The sequence below is a fragment of the Acipenser ruthenus genome, chromosome 3 (assembly GCF_902713425.1).
Source record: "Acipenser ruthenus chromosome 3, fAciRut3.2 maternal haplotype, whole genome shotgun sequence".
Taxonomy (NCBI): Eukaryota; Metazoa; Chordata; class Actinopteri; order Acipenseriformes; family Acipenseridae; genus Acipenser; species Acipenser ruthenus.
In genome coordinates this window covers 27854878-27870370 of record NC_081191.1, presented here as the reverse complement: position 1 = coordinate 27870370, position 15493 = coordinate 27854878, and the positions used below count along the sequence as shown (strand labels likewise).

The 15493-nt window shown below is 39.7% G+C and overlaps 1 protein-coding gene across 4 annotated transcripts in view; it reads right to left on the bottom strand.

Annotated features, from left to right (window-relative positions):
* The window catches only part of LOC117394466 (protein Jumonji-like), a 144854-nt gene that overhangs the window by 44996 nt on the left and 84365 nt on the right, over positions 1–15493 (bottom strand). For all 4 annotated transcript variants that reach the window (XM_059012758.1, XM_033992797.3, XM_059012756.1 and 1 more), the window contains one exon: positions 3287–3456. In XM_059012758.1, the coding sequence (XP_058868741.1) occupies positions 3287–3456 (170 nt within the window). The remainder of the gene's footprint in view (positions 1–3286; positions 3457–15493) is intronic.

Sequence of the window (15493 nt, the reverse complement as noted above, 5' to 3'; positions counted from 1 at the left end):
AAGATGCAACGTGTTTCAGTAAATTCAAACGATAAATTTCGCATCCCGCGCAGAAGGAGAACACAAAGGTAAAACGCCATTAAGTGGGGCTGGCATTGCAGGGGAGATGAAGGGAGGTTTCAGTCCCGAGTTACTGTTTTCATTATTTGTGAATGCTTATTCACCATTGCCACACCCTGTTAGAAAATCGACTTCCCTGCATTTTTTTAATGCAAGTCAAAACGTGTGAGAATATGTGTTTTAAGTACTCGGAGACACAGACATCAACTTGTCCTCATCAGAATTAATTCGCCTCAGGCGAGCGTGAGTTTCTAACCCTGCATATACTGTACTGGGTACATACAAATCTGTTCAAGTGGTTCAACTTGCTAGCTATGAATATCTAGACTGTAATCACGTCTATGAATTATTATTATTACTAATACAAATACAACTGCCTGACCACTGTCTGTCATTTAAGGATGTGACCTTTCAATTGTTAGATACACCTGCTATACACATTATTATTATATTTCTTAGCAGACGCCCTTATCCAGGGCGACTTACAATTGTTACAAGATATCACATTATTTTTTTACATACAATTACCCATTTATACAGTTGGGTTTTAACTGGAGCAATCTAGGTAAAGTACCTTGCTCAAGGGTACAACAGCAGTGTCCCCCCACCTGGGATTGAACCCACAACCCTCCGGTCAAGAGTCCAGAGCCCTAACCACTACTCCACACTGCTACCCCTAAAGTATGCTACCCACATACTTTAAGTAATTTACACAGAGGGAATTACCCGAGATTACACTTAAAATACGATACACTGTCCTATACTATACAGCAGGGGGAGCCAACACAATTGAAGTGTCACGCTTATGGCATTTTGAAATGAGGAAATCATAGACAGTGAAGTTCACAGCATTCCACAGCTATACTGAATGTATCTAAAAGCCAGTTTGAGGCCACTGTATGATTATCTTATGAAAATCCTTGTGGAAATGAAGATTTAAAATCCTGGAGTGCACACAGCGCTCAAGATAAGGTTGTGGGTCTGGAAGTAACTTACCCTCTTATTTTAAAACAGAGTAAAATGGATTCAGGGGGTAAAATGCAACATTACCTTGAAGTCGTGAGTAATCTTGACAAATACTGTCCAATCTTTAATGGTAATGGGGTAGGCATTAAAAAAGAGCCTTTCATTTTAACTGCAATGTTACTTTGAACTACTGTAAAACTACTTTTTCTTTTAAGCGGTTGCCTCTGATGATGGTTCCAGTTGGACTTCTAGCTGTAAATATGTAAATATTATCCAGTCTTTGACCGAGGCACAAAATGTTTCAAAAATCATTTTATTCCCACAACCAAAAAAGAGATGCAATTATCTTTACAAAATTGGAAAGAAAATTTAGATTTGTACTGACGATTAAATAGTGATTTTGAATTACAACCCAATGAGGTATGGTAATTCAAGATCCTTCTCCTTATTCCCCATCTTTCTCTTTGACCTTCTCTACCTAATTATGTCTAATCGTTAATACGCCAGCATCATCATCATCATCATCTTAATATAATTTGCAGATGCTCCCTTTAAACCAAATCGGCGTCTTTTTACACCGAGGAACTCGAGAGTGGATGTCTGCAGGCTGCAGGGCTCTGGAGGACAAAGACCAGTCCAGAAAATCCTCGCCCCCAAGCTCGCTCGGCGCCTGGCCTGTAGGGGTCACCGCAGAGCGGTGATGAGAAACAGTCTAAGCCAGATCCCACCTCCACAACCCCGGGAGAGCCAAAGCCAATACTGCGCCCCCACGGAATCCCCAGCGAAGACCAGCTGCCTCGCACAACCAGGATTCGAACTTGAGATCTCTGGTTGTATGACTCACCCTGCATGCCGCGCGGCAGTGCGTTTACAAGGGAAGCCATTCAGGGACTCCCTAAAATGGCTATTTAATAGATTTTCTAGCTGGTATTCTTTTTCAATACTATCAAATCTCTCTGGATGCCTGGCCTTGAACACTGTTGCAGCCGGGATTCTGAAGAGGAGGAGGAGTGAAATGTAAATTAGACTTCACATGAACCAAGCTGCCAATAAAGGCTATAAAAAGGTCAATCTTAGTTAAGGGACCATGAAATGTTCAGTTAAATCTAAACTTTTTTTGTTTTTGTATATGGTGTCATTTCTGGGTTTTACTTTAGCAAACCACAGTGAAAACATAGGAAGAACTGGTTTGTTTGCAAACTACTTCACAGTATATTTTGTTTCCAGCTAATCAGGTGGAAACTGTTCAGCTGGCACTCATCATGTAGGTTTGTCTGGTTTGGGAGTATAGGAATTGAAATGCACTTCTAAGTGACTGTGCCTCCCAGATCTCGGGATGTTGGGGCAGCTCTGGAATACGGACTTGGCTAGAAAGAAGGACTGGGAAAGGACGGGCTCTGCCTTGCTCTCCTTGAGGAATAGCAGCTGATCAGTGTCCCAGAAGGGCTGAGCACATTCAGCTACTGTACAGTAAGAACTGACCAATAATTTCCTGAACACAGGGGTTCCAAAACTTTAGTGGCATTAGACATCCTTGCCTAGGACTGACCACTCTCCCTCAGCACCTAATCAATCCATAGAAAAGTGAAATGTTGCTCCTTAAGAATATCCCCTTGTGGAAATGAAGATTTAAAATCCAACAGCAGCTTTATAAATGTATATAAATTGATCCTTCAGTCTACTTTTTCAAGGGTTATTTGAGAGAATATTTGTGTGTGTGCTGTGGCCCCCCTGAAGCCATACAAACAGAATACAAACAGACTAGACTAGTTAAGCGGTCACATTCTTGGGTGGTGTCATTTTGTATGACTTCTTTTCAGTGAGGGCAGGTTTGGCAGACACTGATGAGAACAAATATTAGCACCACCTAATGTTAACTAAACTAAGCGGGCTCTATGAAACAGATGTGAAACTGCTGTATACCTGTAGCTGGTTTATCTTTTTGCTACTTAGTGTTGTAAATACAGTACAGGGGCACCTGCAGGCTGTGCATATTATACTGTACTTTGAGACGAATCCTTTTTTCCAGTAATGTCCCAGAAAGAGCTTTTTAACATTTACAGTAACACTTCAAAATAATATTTGACATGGAATGACCCATACCATCTGCAGGAGCATTTTCAATAGTGCCTACTTCTGCGAAACACATTGATGCCCTCACTTTTGGTCGGCTGCTGTGACACAGTACAGTACACATTTTATAATAAAGAACAGCCTATTGGTGCACGGACAACAAGCATCAGAATAAATCTTACTGTACCTCGGAGGCAGAGGAAGGTCAGGAAATCCTCTGTTTTGGGCTTCCGTTTGGAGAGGTCTGTGATCTGAGACACTGGTGTTGGTAAAGCTGGCTCCACCACCTTTATGGGGGTTGTGCTGGGGGAGTTGGGCTGTGACTGAGCGAATTTCCTTTGTGCTTGTAGTCTTGGCCTACAGCGAGAAAAAAGAAAACAAATAGTTTAGCTTGAGGAATACAGCGTAGACCGAGTTCACAGAGCTACTGTACAGTCTACTCTTGTTTAAACAAATGAAAAGAAACTGCTTCCTCTCTTCCATAAAACGTCCTGAAAAGGACTTCAATGTTTTCACTCTCAAAAACAGTTAGTGTCTTCAGGTAGTGTGTTGGAAGCATCAGAAGAATACCTGTTCCATTTCGACAAGTCAAGTAAAATGTGTTATTTGCAAATGTTATCATGTTTAAGTTACTATTCATACTGCGCTGTGAAGTCTAAAAAACCTCAGCAATTCGACACGAGAATCCCAGTAACAATGTATATGTTCCATTTCCTGCGATTGTCATAATGAAAGCCGTGTACACTTCTAAAATGGAGAAACACATTTTTAAATATGTACAGCAAGACAATAGAAACCCTGGAGTAGAATGGTGCCAATAATAAATTACATGTTGACAGAAACCTCTGACTTGTGGTGGTAGCCTTAGAATGTTGTTGCCCATCATATTGTATAGTATATTGACTCTAGCTGTCAAGGTTCACTTCTTTGTGGCACTTCCCCCACAACAGCACCTCATTTGCCAGTAACTCAACATGCAACGTCTCTCAGTACTGTATCTCTTTTGACCCCCGCTTTTGGCCACAGTTATTCTTGAAGTTATTCTTAAGCCAGGGGAAAAAAAAAAAAAAAAAAAAAACAAAACAGAGTGGTGTGACAATCAATTTTAAATGTGTGTATGCCATATCCACTGCCTGTCTTCTCCATTACATCATATACATGTCTGCCCTACTTTCAAAACACAGGCAAAATATTTTGCATTACTGTATAGACACACACAAGCTTATCCACTACACAGCAATAGACAGACACACTAAAAACATGAACTGGTCTTCTGTAAAACATACATCTGACCTGTGTCTGGTCTGTTCATTCGCTGGCTACATTCCTGCTCAGCTACTAATCTCGTGTTCCAAGAAAGCTATCAATGGGTCTGAACTACGTGTTCGCAGCCAGTCTGATGCTACAGTACATTTGCAGCAGAGGACCTCAGCAAGCTGTTGAAAAGCCATAGTCTTACAACCAGCAGCAAGCCATCGTACTTCAGTGTTCTCTAGCTCCATTTTTGAAGGAAATACAACATGCTGAACCAATTGGCTTATACAACAATATACATGACAAACGAGTGTAAAAGGTGTAAATGCCCTACAGTTCAAGACTAAATATATCACTGTTATTCATGTTCCTGTTAAATAAGGTAATCAGTCTGTACTGCTTAAGCGGTTACAATTTAAGCGTAGAACCTCCCACTTCTGTAAGCAGTACAGTAGAAGGGCATGACATTTGCCTCAAGTAATTTGCCAAACTGGTTTCAAGCAAAGTTGCAGGGAATTTGTGTTCACAGCTAAAATCACTGTCAGTTAATGAAATGCCCAGAAGACAAACTCCGGAGTAAACAGACACCAATGAATTATTTTTTAGTGTACAACTGAATGTATTTGTGGGACACTGTAGCTTTAAGCGTTGCTGTACAATTTGTAGCATTTGTTATGACAACTTGACTTGTTTGATATGTACACAGTAAAAAATACTGTATCTAGTAAATACATATGCATCTACCGAAGACCTACAGTTGCCTATTACAGTATCTCATTAAGTTTAAAACCGAGAACTACACACGTAAAGCAATCCATTTGCACAGATATTTATTCCTGTGGCTTGGTCCTTAGCAACTGTCAAGCTTGGATGAAATGACACAACACTTGGAGAAAATTACCTGGATTTGCGTTGTATTTCTGTTCAAATCAGAATTGTTTGGTGCAAAAAGAAAATAATAAAATTACCCTGGACTCAGGCCTCCCTTATCCAATCATATGGTAAGTCCTCAAATGTCCTCGGCAAGACCCCAAAGTCAAAAGCTGGCAGAACGGCCTAACAGTACAAGATTCCTATTGAGTACCAGGGCTCCGTAGAGATCGATTCAATGCGATACAAATCATACACATATTTAGTTTTCCCAAATCCAAAACAGAATAACAATTCAATATTATTCAACTATTCCCATAAGGCTGGATCTGCCAAGTCAAAATAAAGATACTGTAAGGTTTGTCCCACCACACTACATGTTGTACCAGTTAAGGATGGTACTGTATTCATTATTAATAACATCCCTTTTTAAAACCCACAAGTAATAAAGTGATTTCTGGCTATGGGGGAAGACACACTGGAAGAATGATGCCACATTACCATCTGCTACAGAGGAGGAGTTGTAAAAAGTCCCATAAAAACTCTGAATTACAAAAACTAAATCTACACTGAAACCAACATTTTTAACTGTACCCTAAAGCTTCCAATTGTGTCCAATATATATTACATTCCATATATATATATATATATATATATATATATATATATATATATATATATATATATATATATATATATATATATATATATATATATATATGAGACACACACACGCAGCTCCCTCACTATAAGGCTCTTGGTTATAACGCTCCTACAGCATGTCCAACTTCCCTATACTAGTGACTCATGCAATATTTCTACAGTAAATACAGTACCGGTGTTCAAACTGTATAAAACTTCAGTTTAACTTCTGTTACTGTCTCTCCCTTTTGATACAGTATCAGAACTGAAGAAAAGCTGCGCTGGCACTTTATAACACAGACGTCTTATTCAGCATTTGTTTTATAACTAAATAAGTAAGTATTAGGCCTATTACGTGGTTCTTTCCCAATTAACTTACTTTTTTGTTGCGGGAGACGAGATGCTTCAGCCCCTCTCCGGCAGCCGAACCTGGGGCGAGCCCATTCCCTCATCCCCTCTCCCGACCTGCTCTCCTTCTCGCAATTGGTTTGCTTGTCTGTTGCTTCGAACTTAACTCCCGACCGCTGTTTAGCCAGGCTATTTACAGTTTAAAAACCGCTAATTAAAATGATATATGAGTAGGAATGTTAGCTTTTTTATTTTTTATAAAAAAAACAGCGTTGATTACATGTTGCTTTATGCATGGTTAATTCACAGAAAGTTACACTGTCAAAATGAACACATTATAAAGTTAGTATCGGGTATGACCTCCCTGAGCATTAACACAATCCTGGCAGCGTTGACGCATAGACCTGATCAGCCTCTGGATAGACTGCTGTGGGATGTTCCGCCACTCTTCCTGTGCAGCTGCAGCCAGCTGGCGAAGGTTGGGTGGTCGCAGTTGTCTCCTGTGGATGGCACTGGCGATTTGGTCCCACAGATGTTCTACTAGACTCAGGTCAGGACATAAAGCTCGCCGCGGCAAGACCTTGAATATTGTTTTCTTGCAGTCATGCAATTATAACCTAGCACTGTGTGGTCCTACTGGAAAATTGACACTTCCGGATTGGCTTGCAGGAATGGAAAAACTGTTGCCTCAAGGTTGCCCTCGATCTGCACCAAAGGCGTTCTTGTGTTAAAGGAGATTCCTCACCACACTTCCACTGCGCAACCGATTGGCTTGAACAATGCAACAGGTCAGCATAATAGTCCTGGGCCGGTGTGGTGACCCTCTGCCTTCCAGGACGTGGCCTGTCCCCATTATCTTTATTACTAAAATCAGCCAAGGAGTGAAACAAAAAACAGGTCTCTGTTTTCTCCTGAGCATTCTGCAGAGAGGATTTTTCTTATGAATGTTAAAATGCATCCAGTTCATCTCTACTGGTTTTCTGTTCCCACACTAGTCCTTCATTTCAATCGGAAGACTTTTAGTGGCAATCATAAGATGGGTTTAAGGTGAACAAAATGAAAGACTTTGCTTGAATAAACCTTTCAAAATGTCAAAAGATCTATTTCAAGCAACAAATCACTTTTATCATGCTGCATGTTAGTATTACAAATACGGTTGTCTCTTTCAAGCTCAAAAGACATTTCAATGAAAGCAAATGCTCAAGAAAAAACTGGGAACAATAGCAACAAACTAGTATTTTTCAAGTGCAGACTATGTTTTTTCAAATACCACAAAACGGGTACCGAAATATCAGTTTTATTGTGAGGCAAGCAACAAGTACAGCACCTCCTCTAATACCATTGTAAGAGTTTTAACAAGACCCTTGGGATTTATTTAGCACACTCAAGAGACGTGTCATGTATTGCTTGAACAGGGGCCCAGTGCAATGAAAACTTCATAAAAAAACAGAACACACATATTTTGCATACAAATGTGTTCCTGCTGGAGCCCAAAGTACAGTTTAAGTGTGGCAGCGAAAGAAACATTAGAACTATACACTACTGTAGCTAAAACAGCCTGCAACAAATCATCATTAAAACCAGATCTATTTCCAAAAAAAAAGATCAAAAGGTTGATAGGTATTCAATTTATTTTGAGGACAACCTTCATTTCGGCATCTGTACTTCCTGTGAAGATCGTGCGCTTCGTTGTATGTGCACTTGTGTGTGCTGCCCTTGCTGAGAACACAACAATCCAGTGGATGAGTACTCTTGTACAGCCTACTAGAGTGCACAGAGGCCTTGCTGTGTCACGATCAAGCGGACATGAATGGAACAACCTTCCAGCCCTCATAGAAGCCTGCTTCCTTCCTGAGTGAAAAACTGAAAAAAGGAATGTCAAAACTTCTGAAGCTTAGTTAATGATGACATTTAAACCCAGAATATTGTGAAAAGCCATCTTTTTTCAACAGTGCCTACCAGAGTCGTAACCAAGTCATTTTTGTCAAATCTCAAGTCACAACAGTCAAGTCTGGTAATAGCCACCCTGATTGAACTTATGATGATGACTATTATTATTTTTAATTCATTCAGCTGACGCCTTATCCAAAGCCATTTACAGGATTATTCAAAGTAATTGTCTACTCATCCAGCGTGACTGTACTCTACAAGTAGCCTCGAAAAATATCAACTGCTTTATTCAAAACTTTAATATCTTACTGTCTCTGAAGCAAATATACAAAACACGTCTGAAATTGAAGATAAATAATTTAATCGTAGAAATGCTTACTTTTACAGACAACAGTTTCAAATTTGGCTTGTTTTGAAAGCATCTAGCAGGTAAATATTGTCTTTGGCGGTTTGTCTTTTTTTTTTTTTTTTTTAAATCAATTTAGTCGTTGCCAATTATTTTTATAATTTTCTCCCAATTTGGAATCACCAATTATTTTATTATGCTCAGCTCACCGCTACCACCCCTGCGCTGACTCGGGAGGGCGAAGACGAACACACACTGTCCTCCGAAGCGTGTGCCGTCAGTCGACCGCTTTTTTTCACTCTGCAGACTCACCATGCAGTCACCCAAGAGCTACAGCGCCAGAGGACAATGCAGCTCTTGGGCAGCTTACAGGCAAGCCTGCAGGCGCCCAGCCAGACTACAGGGGTCGCTGGTGCGCGGTGAGCCGAGGACACCCTGGCCGACCTAACCCTCCCTCCCCCCCGGGCGGCGCTCGGCCAGTTGATGCGATTTGGATGGATATCAAGTATAACCATGTAGCAAACAAGTAGCCCACCCAGCTGAACCAATCTTACTGCAAACAATGAACAGAAAAGAGGGGGGGGGGGGGGGGTCATTATTTCAGCAGAAAGAAAGGTACCGTATAATACTAACTAAAGACACTCATTTGTACAAAACATTTTTATAAGACAACTATTAAGTTTTAGTTGTATTGATCTGTATTTGGGATTTAGTCATAACACCTTGGTTTATAGTGTGTCATTCGAAGAACTGCATTTTACACCAGTTTAAAATTAATTTGTAGATGAGTGGCCTACATACTGTACTTGGGTTACGCCATCCTCTTAATTATTATTATTTTAAAATCCCTGTCTGGAGCGCCCACTCAAACAATTTGCTACAAAGCCGTATGTCACTGTGTTTCTCTCAGGCTTGCCCTCTCAGCACAGAGCAAAACAGAACTCTGATGCGGCATGGCTTACACAAACAAATCAGGAGCTTAATTGGAAGGAGCAGTAAACACAGATTGATGTCAGCTTTCTACTGCATCAAAGAAATTCCTGGTTGACTGAAGTTCTCACTAATGTCCAAGCCTGTTTGGGTAATTTTACCAAGGCTGCTAAACAGGAAGTGAAGAGGCCAAGGGGTAAAAGAGCCACAGGGCAGTTCCAACTCTGATGAAGCCCAATGTCTGGAGTTGAATGAGGCCTTCATGGAATACATTTCAATCACAGCCCATGGTGTTAAAAACGTACTTCTCAAAGAGTAAGCAGAAACCTACCTTGGCATACTGCAATTCAAAAGTGGTAGAGTCTTATCTTCTTCCTTCGTGCATTCATGGTTTAACTATAGTTACTAAAAATGTGGAACGTTTTTTTTTTTCTTTTTTCTTTTTTTTTTTTTTTTAAATCTAAAAGCATATCCTAGAAAGATTCCAGAAATATTTTAGTTGTAAGGCCAAATTAAGCTGTAATTCTTGCTGTAGCAGTAGATAACTACTACTGAAGCATTCTGGCAGGATAATTAACATCAGAGCAAAGTTTCGAAATTGTTTCTTGTAGGGGTAAATAAAATGAGTTCTCCTAAATATAACAACTGATTTAGAGAAATATAAAATGTACTACTTGGAGGAAGACATGGTATTATAGCAGACATCAGGACAAATGTAGGATTTTATGTTACCAATATGTTTATTGCTTCAGGGGTTAATGAAACCACACATAGTAATTATGATCAACAGAACACTGCACCTTACTTTTTTTACAAGACAGTACATGTTATTGAAATACAGCACACCACTACTCAGGTGTTTAAAAGTCATAAACCGGAACGAAGATGAAAAAGACAAAAGTATAACACTTCAGATCTTTCCAGGCTGAGTCTTGACTTAAAACAATGGAATAGAGCAGAGATGTACTGTATGCAACTACTTAATTTCTGCACCTCTAGTTGCTGTTTAGTTATGCAAGGCATTCGGAATAGTTTGCTAGCAACTTCAATGTATTGCTAGTTAAATAGATAAATAAATGCAAATGGCAAACTCGTGTTTCTTACTATCCCTACAACGTTGTGGAGCTCCACAATGAAGAGTGCAAGGGGTAACGGAGCAGGTTAGGGAGTGGTTGCAATCTCATTATCATCGGACGACTTCCAAGCTAAACATTTCCAGCTGCAACAAATCCCGACAACAAAAAGCTTATCTCGACAGTAACAAGCCTGACGCTACACTGCATTATGTTCTGCGGAAAGCAAGTGCTGCCTGTAAAGTTTATTTGGAGATGGATGCAAAGATCAGTTTTAACTCAACCTGAAGATATATCAAAAGCTGCTCGACGAGCCTGTGACGCAGTCATGGCCCAGCTATGAGGGCATAAAAACACTGCACTCACAGACCATCATTTTACCTTCAAGCCTGCTGCAATAATGGACGCAGTGACCTTGAAGGTTAATGGTTACATTTCTATTTCAGGGAACCAGAGTTATGATAATAACCTAACATTCCTTTTCAAATTACGAAATGTAACCATTAACGCATGGGTGAGTGTACCAAAAATGTTGCAGAATGACTGAAATGCTACAAGGCTAAGCCGGGAGGCGGCCTTGTGCTTTACCATGCGGAACCCCAGTAACAAGTAGCTAGGGCTAAAAAATTGAGGGGAAAAAACTTCTCCATGCCTGTGTTGTAAGGGTCGACTGAGAAGCCACCCAGGGTTTTGAGGATCAAAACATTGAGTCTATAGAACCTAGTAAAGGTATGGGGAGTAGCCCACACCGCTGCATTGGAAATGTCCTTGAAAGATGCACCCTGGAATAAACCCCACGAAGTTGCCATGCCCCTGGTGGAATGAGCAGCAAGCTTCTCTGGAGGGGGCAAGTTGGCTTGCTCATGGGTAGTCCTGACTGTCTGCTATCCATTTGGACAGCCTGTGTTTAGACAGGGCTTGACCATGGGATTTAGCCCCATAACAGACGGACGGCCTCCAACTTTTCGTCCTGTCAACTTAGTAAGCCAGGGCCCGCACCGGGCAGAGCGTATGGAGATGTCGCTCTCTATCATACTGGAAAGGAGGTGGATGGAAAGCCTCCAATTCCACACACGGATTGACATGGAATGCCAAGATCGTCTTCGGCAAAAAGGCAGGATTGGTACGGAGCGTAACCTTTGTCCTGGCTGCTATAAAAATTAAGGCGGCTTTTTTAATGCTTTGCGGAGGTGATAGCAAGCAAGAAAGCCGCTTTGAGTGATAAATATTTCAGCTCAGTTGAATGCAGGGGCTCAAATGGAGGCTTCATGAGTTTATTAAGCACCATGTTTAACCTTCAGCGAGGAACAAGGTCCTTCATAGGCAGCCGAAGCCAGTGAGCCCCTTTCAAAAATTGCCCCACCAGAAGTAAGCTCCTGGGGAGACAGAGTCAATTTTGACATGGCAAGCTGAAATGGCTGCCAGATAGACCTTTAACGTAGACGGGGATTTCCCTCCATCAAAAAGGTCCTACAAAAACTGCAGTGAAGAGATACTGGTCAATAAGCACCCGATGTTGAACACAGGCTGAAAAACCCTACTGTTGAACCAGGCATGCAGAGGTCACATTAGAAGCACAGTAGAACAAACTAATTCTCAAAACTGTTTTACTCTACAGAATAGTGTAAGGCACTGCTTTTGTTGGACACCTGTTGTCACGGAAGTGCAAGGTTGGTCTGTCCATTGTTTCAGCCTCATCTATCTCAATTCCATAATTTGCATGTAGCTACATATAGTTACCTCTATATACTGAACCATTGAGCCTTATCTTTCCTAATCTCCTCACAAGGCAGAGCAGTCAAAGCTAATACAGTACACCCTCACTACAACGCCCTTCCTAATAACTAACCTTCGGCTAGAACAAACCTGGCCCCTGGATCCCAAAAAAACAATAAAACAGGGGTTCCCAGACTTTTTTGCCGCACCCCACTTCAGAGATTTTTTTGTTGTGCTCCCTGGGTAGTTGATTGACTCAAATCATCCTGGAGGCCCACTGAGTCTGCCATTTACCATGGAGCTTTAACAAAATCTCCAGAAAGTCTGAATGTATTTTCCAGTCAGGTCTTGGCACTCCCCCTTCATTATACAATCCTATTTCTTATGCGGAATGTAATAAAATAAACAATGAGTACATGTTTTTTTTTTTTTTTCCATTGTACAATCCCCCTTTCACATTTATTTATTTAAGTTTAAAAAAGTTATCACTTTATAAAAATGTGTCTATGGACACTATTTATGGCGAACACATGACTGACAGGGATTACATATATAAAAAAAAACATTGTCTACTACCTGAAATACACAGAAAGGTTATTTATTTATTTTTACTACAGTATGGCATCCTTTGTTTTGGAGTTAGTTCACGAGGATAAAGTAAGACCTAAAACAGCTTTGATAACATTTTCAAATGAACGAATGTTGAAAATACCATATTTGTCCCAGCACTAATTTAAAAGATCAACCAACCAACAGAGGAAATGTTTTTATTTTATTCTTGGAAGCGTTTAACCTTAAAGTCTGTTTCATTTAACACATAGCAACCGCTGGTGTGCAGCAACATACAGTAGTACTGAGTAAAACACCAATACTGTATAAGCACGCCTTTAATCCATTATCCTCCAATCATTTTGACAAGCAATAAATCTGCAAAGCTTCCTACACCACACTGCATTTTGTCCAGCTTAAGGCTAGCATGCATTAGTTACAGTGGTTTTATAAGGGAACAGTCTGCAAATTTGTAAAGATAAATCCTAAAACAGGAACAAGCAGTAGACCATTTCAGTGGTCGAGGTCAGGCTTACAGGTGTAAAAATACCATCAGATCCGGATGTACCCAACTATACTTCTATCTATCTTTTCTAAATACATCATTACTGTGCCCTGCCATAAAAAAAAATAAAAAAAATAATCTGTTTTAACTTTGCATTTACATTTTCTGCAGAAGCACTCAATAGCTTTAGGCTGGAAGTGCAGGTCAATCTGAATGTGGTTTGTAGATATTTATAATAAAAAATTTAAAAAAAGTACTGTAGAGCTATTATGGTATGTTAGTGTGAACAAGAAGAAAAAAAAAAAAGACCTCCAGGCACATTTAATACAAGGTGGCAAAAGTACACATGCAGTACAACATATACTACTGTATACTAGTCATTAACCCTTAATGGGTCAATGTGATTGTACTGTTATAAGATTCAAAGACTGTGTCTGAGTTAGGGATGCAAGTCGGTTATGATCGTATTTTTTTTTTTTACTCTTTCAGTGGTTTTTGACATCCAAATCGGTTTTTGGTAAAACTAACTGTTTGTGCAGGCAAGGGAATGGGACATTGCATTATTACACACGTCTCTTCAATTCAGCATTATTGCATCAGTCATACCAATGTATTACACAATTTGACAATGTAGAAAGAATAACAATGTATTAAGATAAGTGAAACTTTATTATTTTTCTGGTACCCTCATTGTCACCGCGGCTGGTTGCAAGTGGCAAGTCATGTGTAAATATTTCTGAGTAGAAGTGCAGCTTCTGGTTTTTGAATTACTGAAATCAACTTTGGCTTCAAAGTGATTGAGATATTTGGCAGCATTTTAAAATAGTTTGATGAGGAAACACTTCAAAATTTAAAATTCATGTCAGCAAAAAACAAAGAAAAGTTAGAACTCAAGCCTGCTGCCACACCCCATAAAAACACACAAAGTTCTTGTTTAGTATGCTGGTTTAATATGGACCACTACTACATATGACTCTGTGGATAAGGTCTTTGCACTTTAATTCAATCACTATGCTGACAGAAGCGCAACAAAGTAAAATCAGACAAATTAAACTAGTTTCAATACATGCACAGGAAATTATGCTACCTTAATAAACCAACCAGCTCACAGAAGCATATCATTTCAAGCAGCTTCCATGTACTTGTCTGCAGTATCCCTTTCGCTTGTTCTCCAGCTGCACCCATTTACTGCTTATTCTAGTTACACAATGGTTTGGGACCTCAACTAAAATGTTATTTTCATTTAATACTTCTGTATTTGTCTGTTTTAGTCAGCTTGGCACTATTATGTATTAACTTAATCAAACAAACCTGAACACCCAGACTAAGTATGGCAATCAGGTAAGTCTTGTCATAACTCTTGATTATGCTACCTTAGTAAAAGTATTAAGGGATGTTAATATGAACTGTACATGCAGCAAAGTGTGCAATTAGCTCCCGAAAATGCCATCTGCTTAGTGCCGAAACTGACGACTTTTTTGATTCTACAATTCGGTTAGTTTTGGTTTGGGAAAATCATAACTGTTACATCCCTAGTCTGAGTTAGTGCTATACCCGACTGGAAGCCGCAACGGTTGAAAAAAAGGTCAAAATTGTTATCCAGGTTTTCTAGGCAAGAATCAAGTTCTGGACAGTAAAAAAAATAAATAAATAAGTCCATTAGGCATGTCACCTTGACCCTGCCCACACTATCCTGCCAGCAGTAGCAGTAGTGTTGGCACAAGCTGTTAAGGCCAGATTAGAGCCAGGGTTTCGGATCATCTGTCCTGCCTGGGCTGCTGATGCATGGCAGGAGGATAAGAGTTTGTAAAAAGAAATGCATTTTTATGGTTTTCATTAATCAGATTTTTCAATAGTGGTCTAATGTTTCCTGCATAATAATGTATATTATGTACTACTGTGCAATAATATACCGCATAATGATATTATAAATGTGCAGACCATTGTCAGTCATATTGTCAGGACATTTTAAATTTAAATCACTGTGAAAGTGTTGCTACTGTCATACAGGTATGTTTTTTCATGTTTAGTCACTTTGTTGTATAGAAATAAAATAAATGCACTTTTCACCCTACCAGGAAACTGTCATTAAAAATGAAGCTTTTAAAATGAAAACTTCAAATTCCACTATTGACCTATTGGCTGCATGGTTATCTTTAATAATACTTTTGATAATACGGTATATATTGTATTATTTGTACAGAGTACCATGTGTAGTCTGACAATAGCCTGAAGATGCAGTCCTATCTCTTGCCAGCAAGAGAAGCTGTG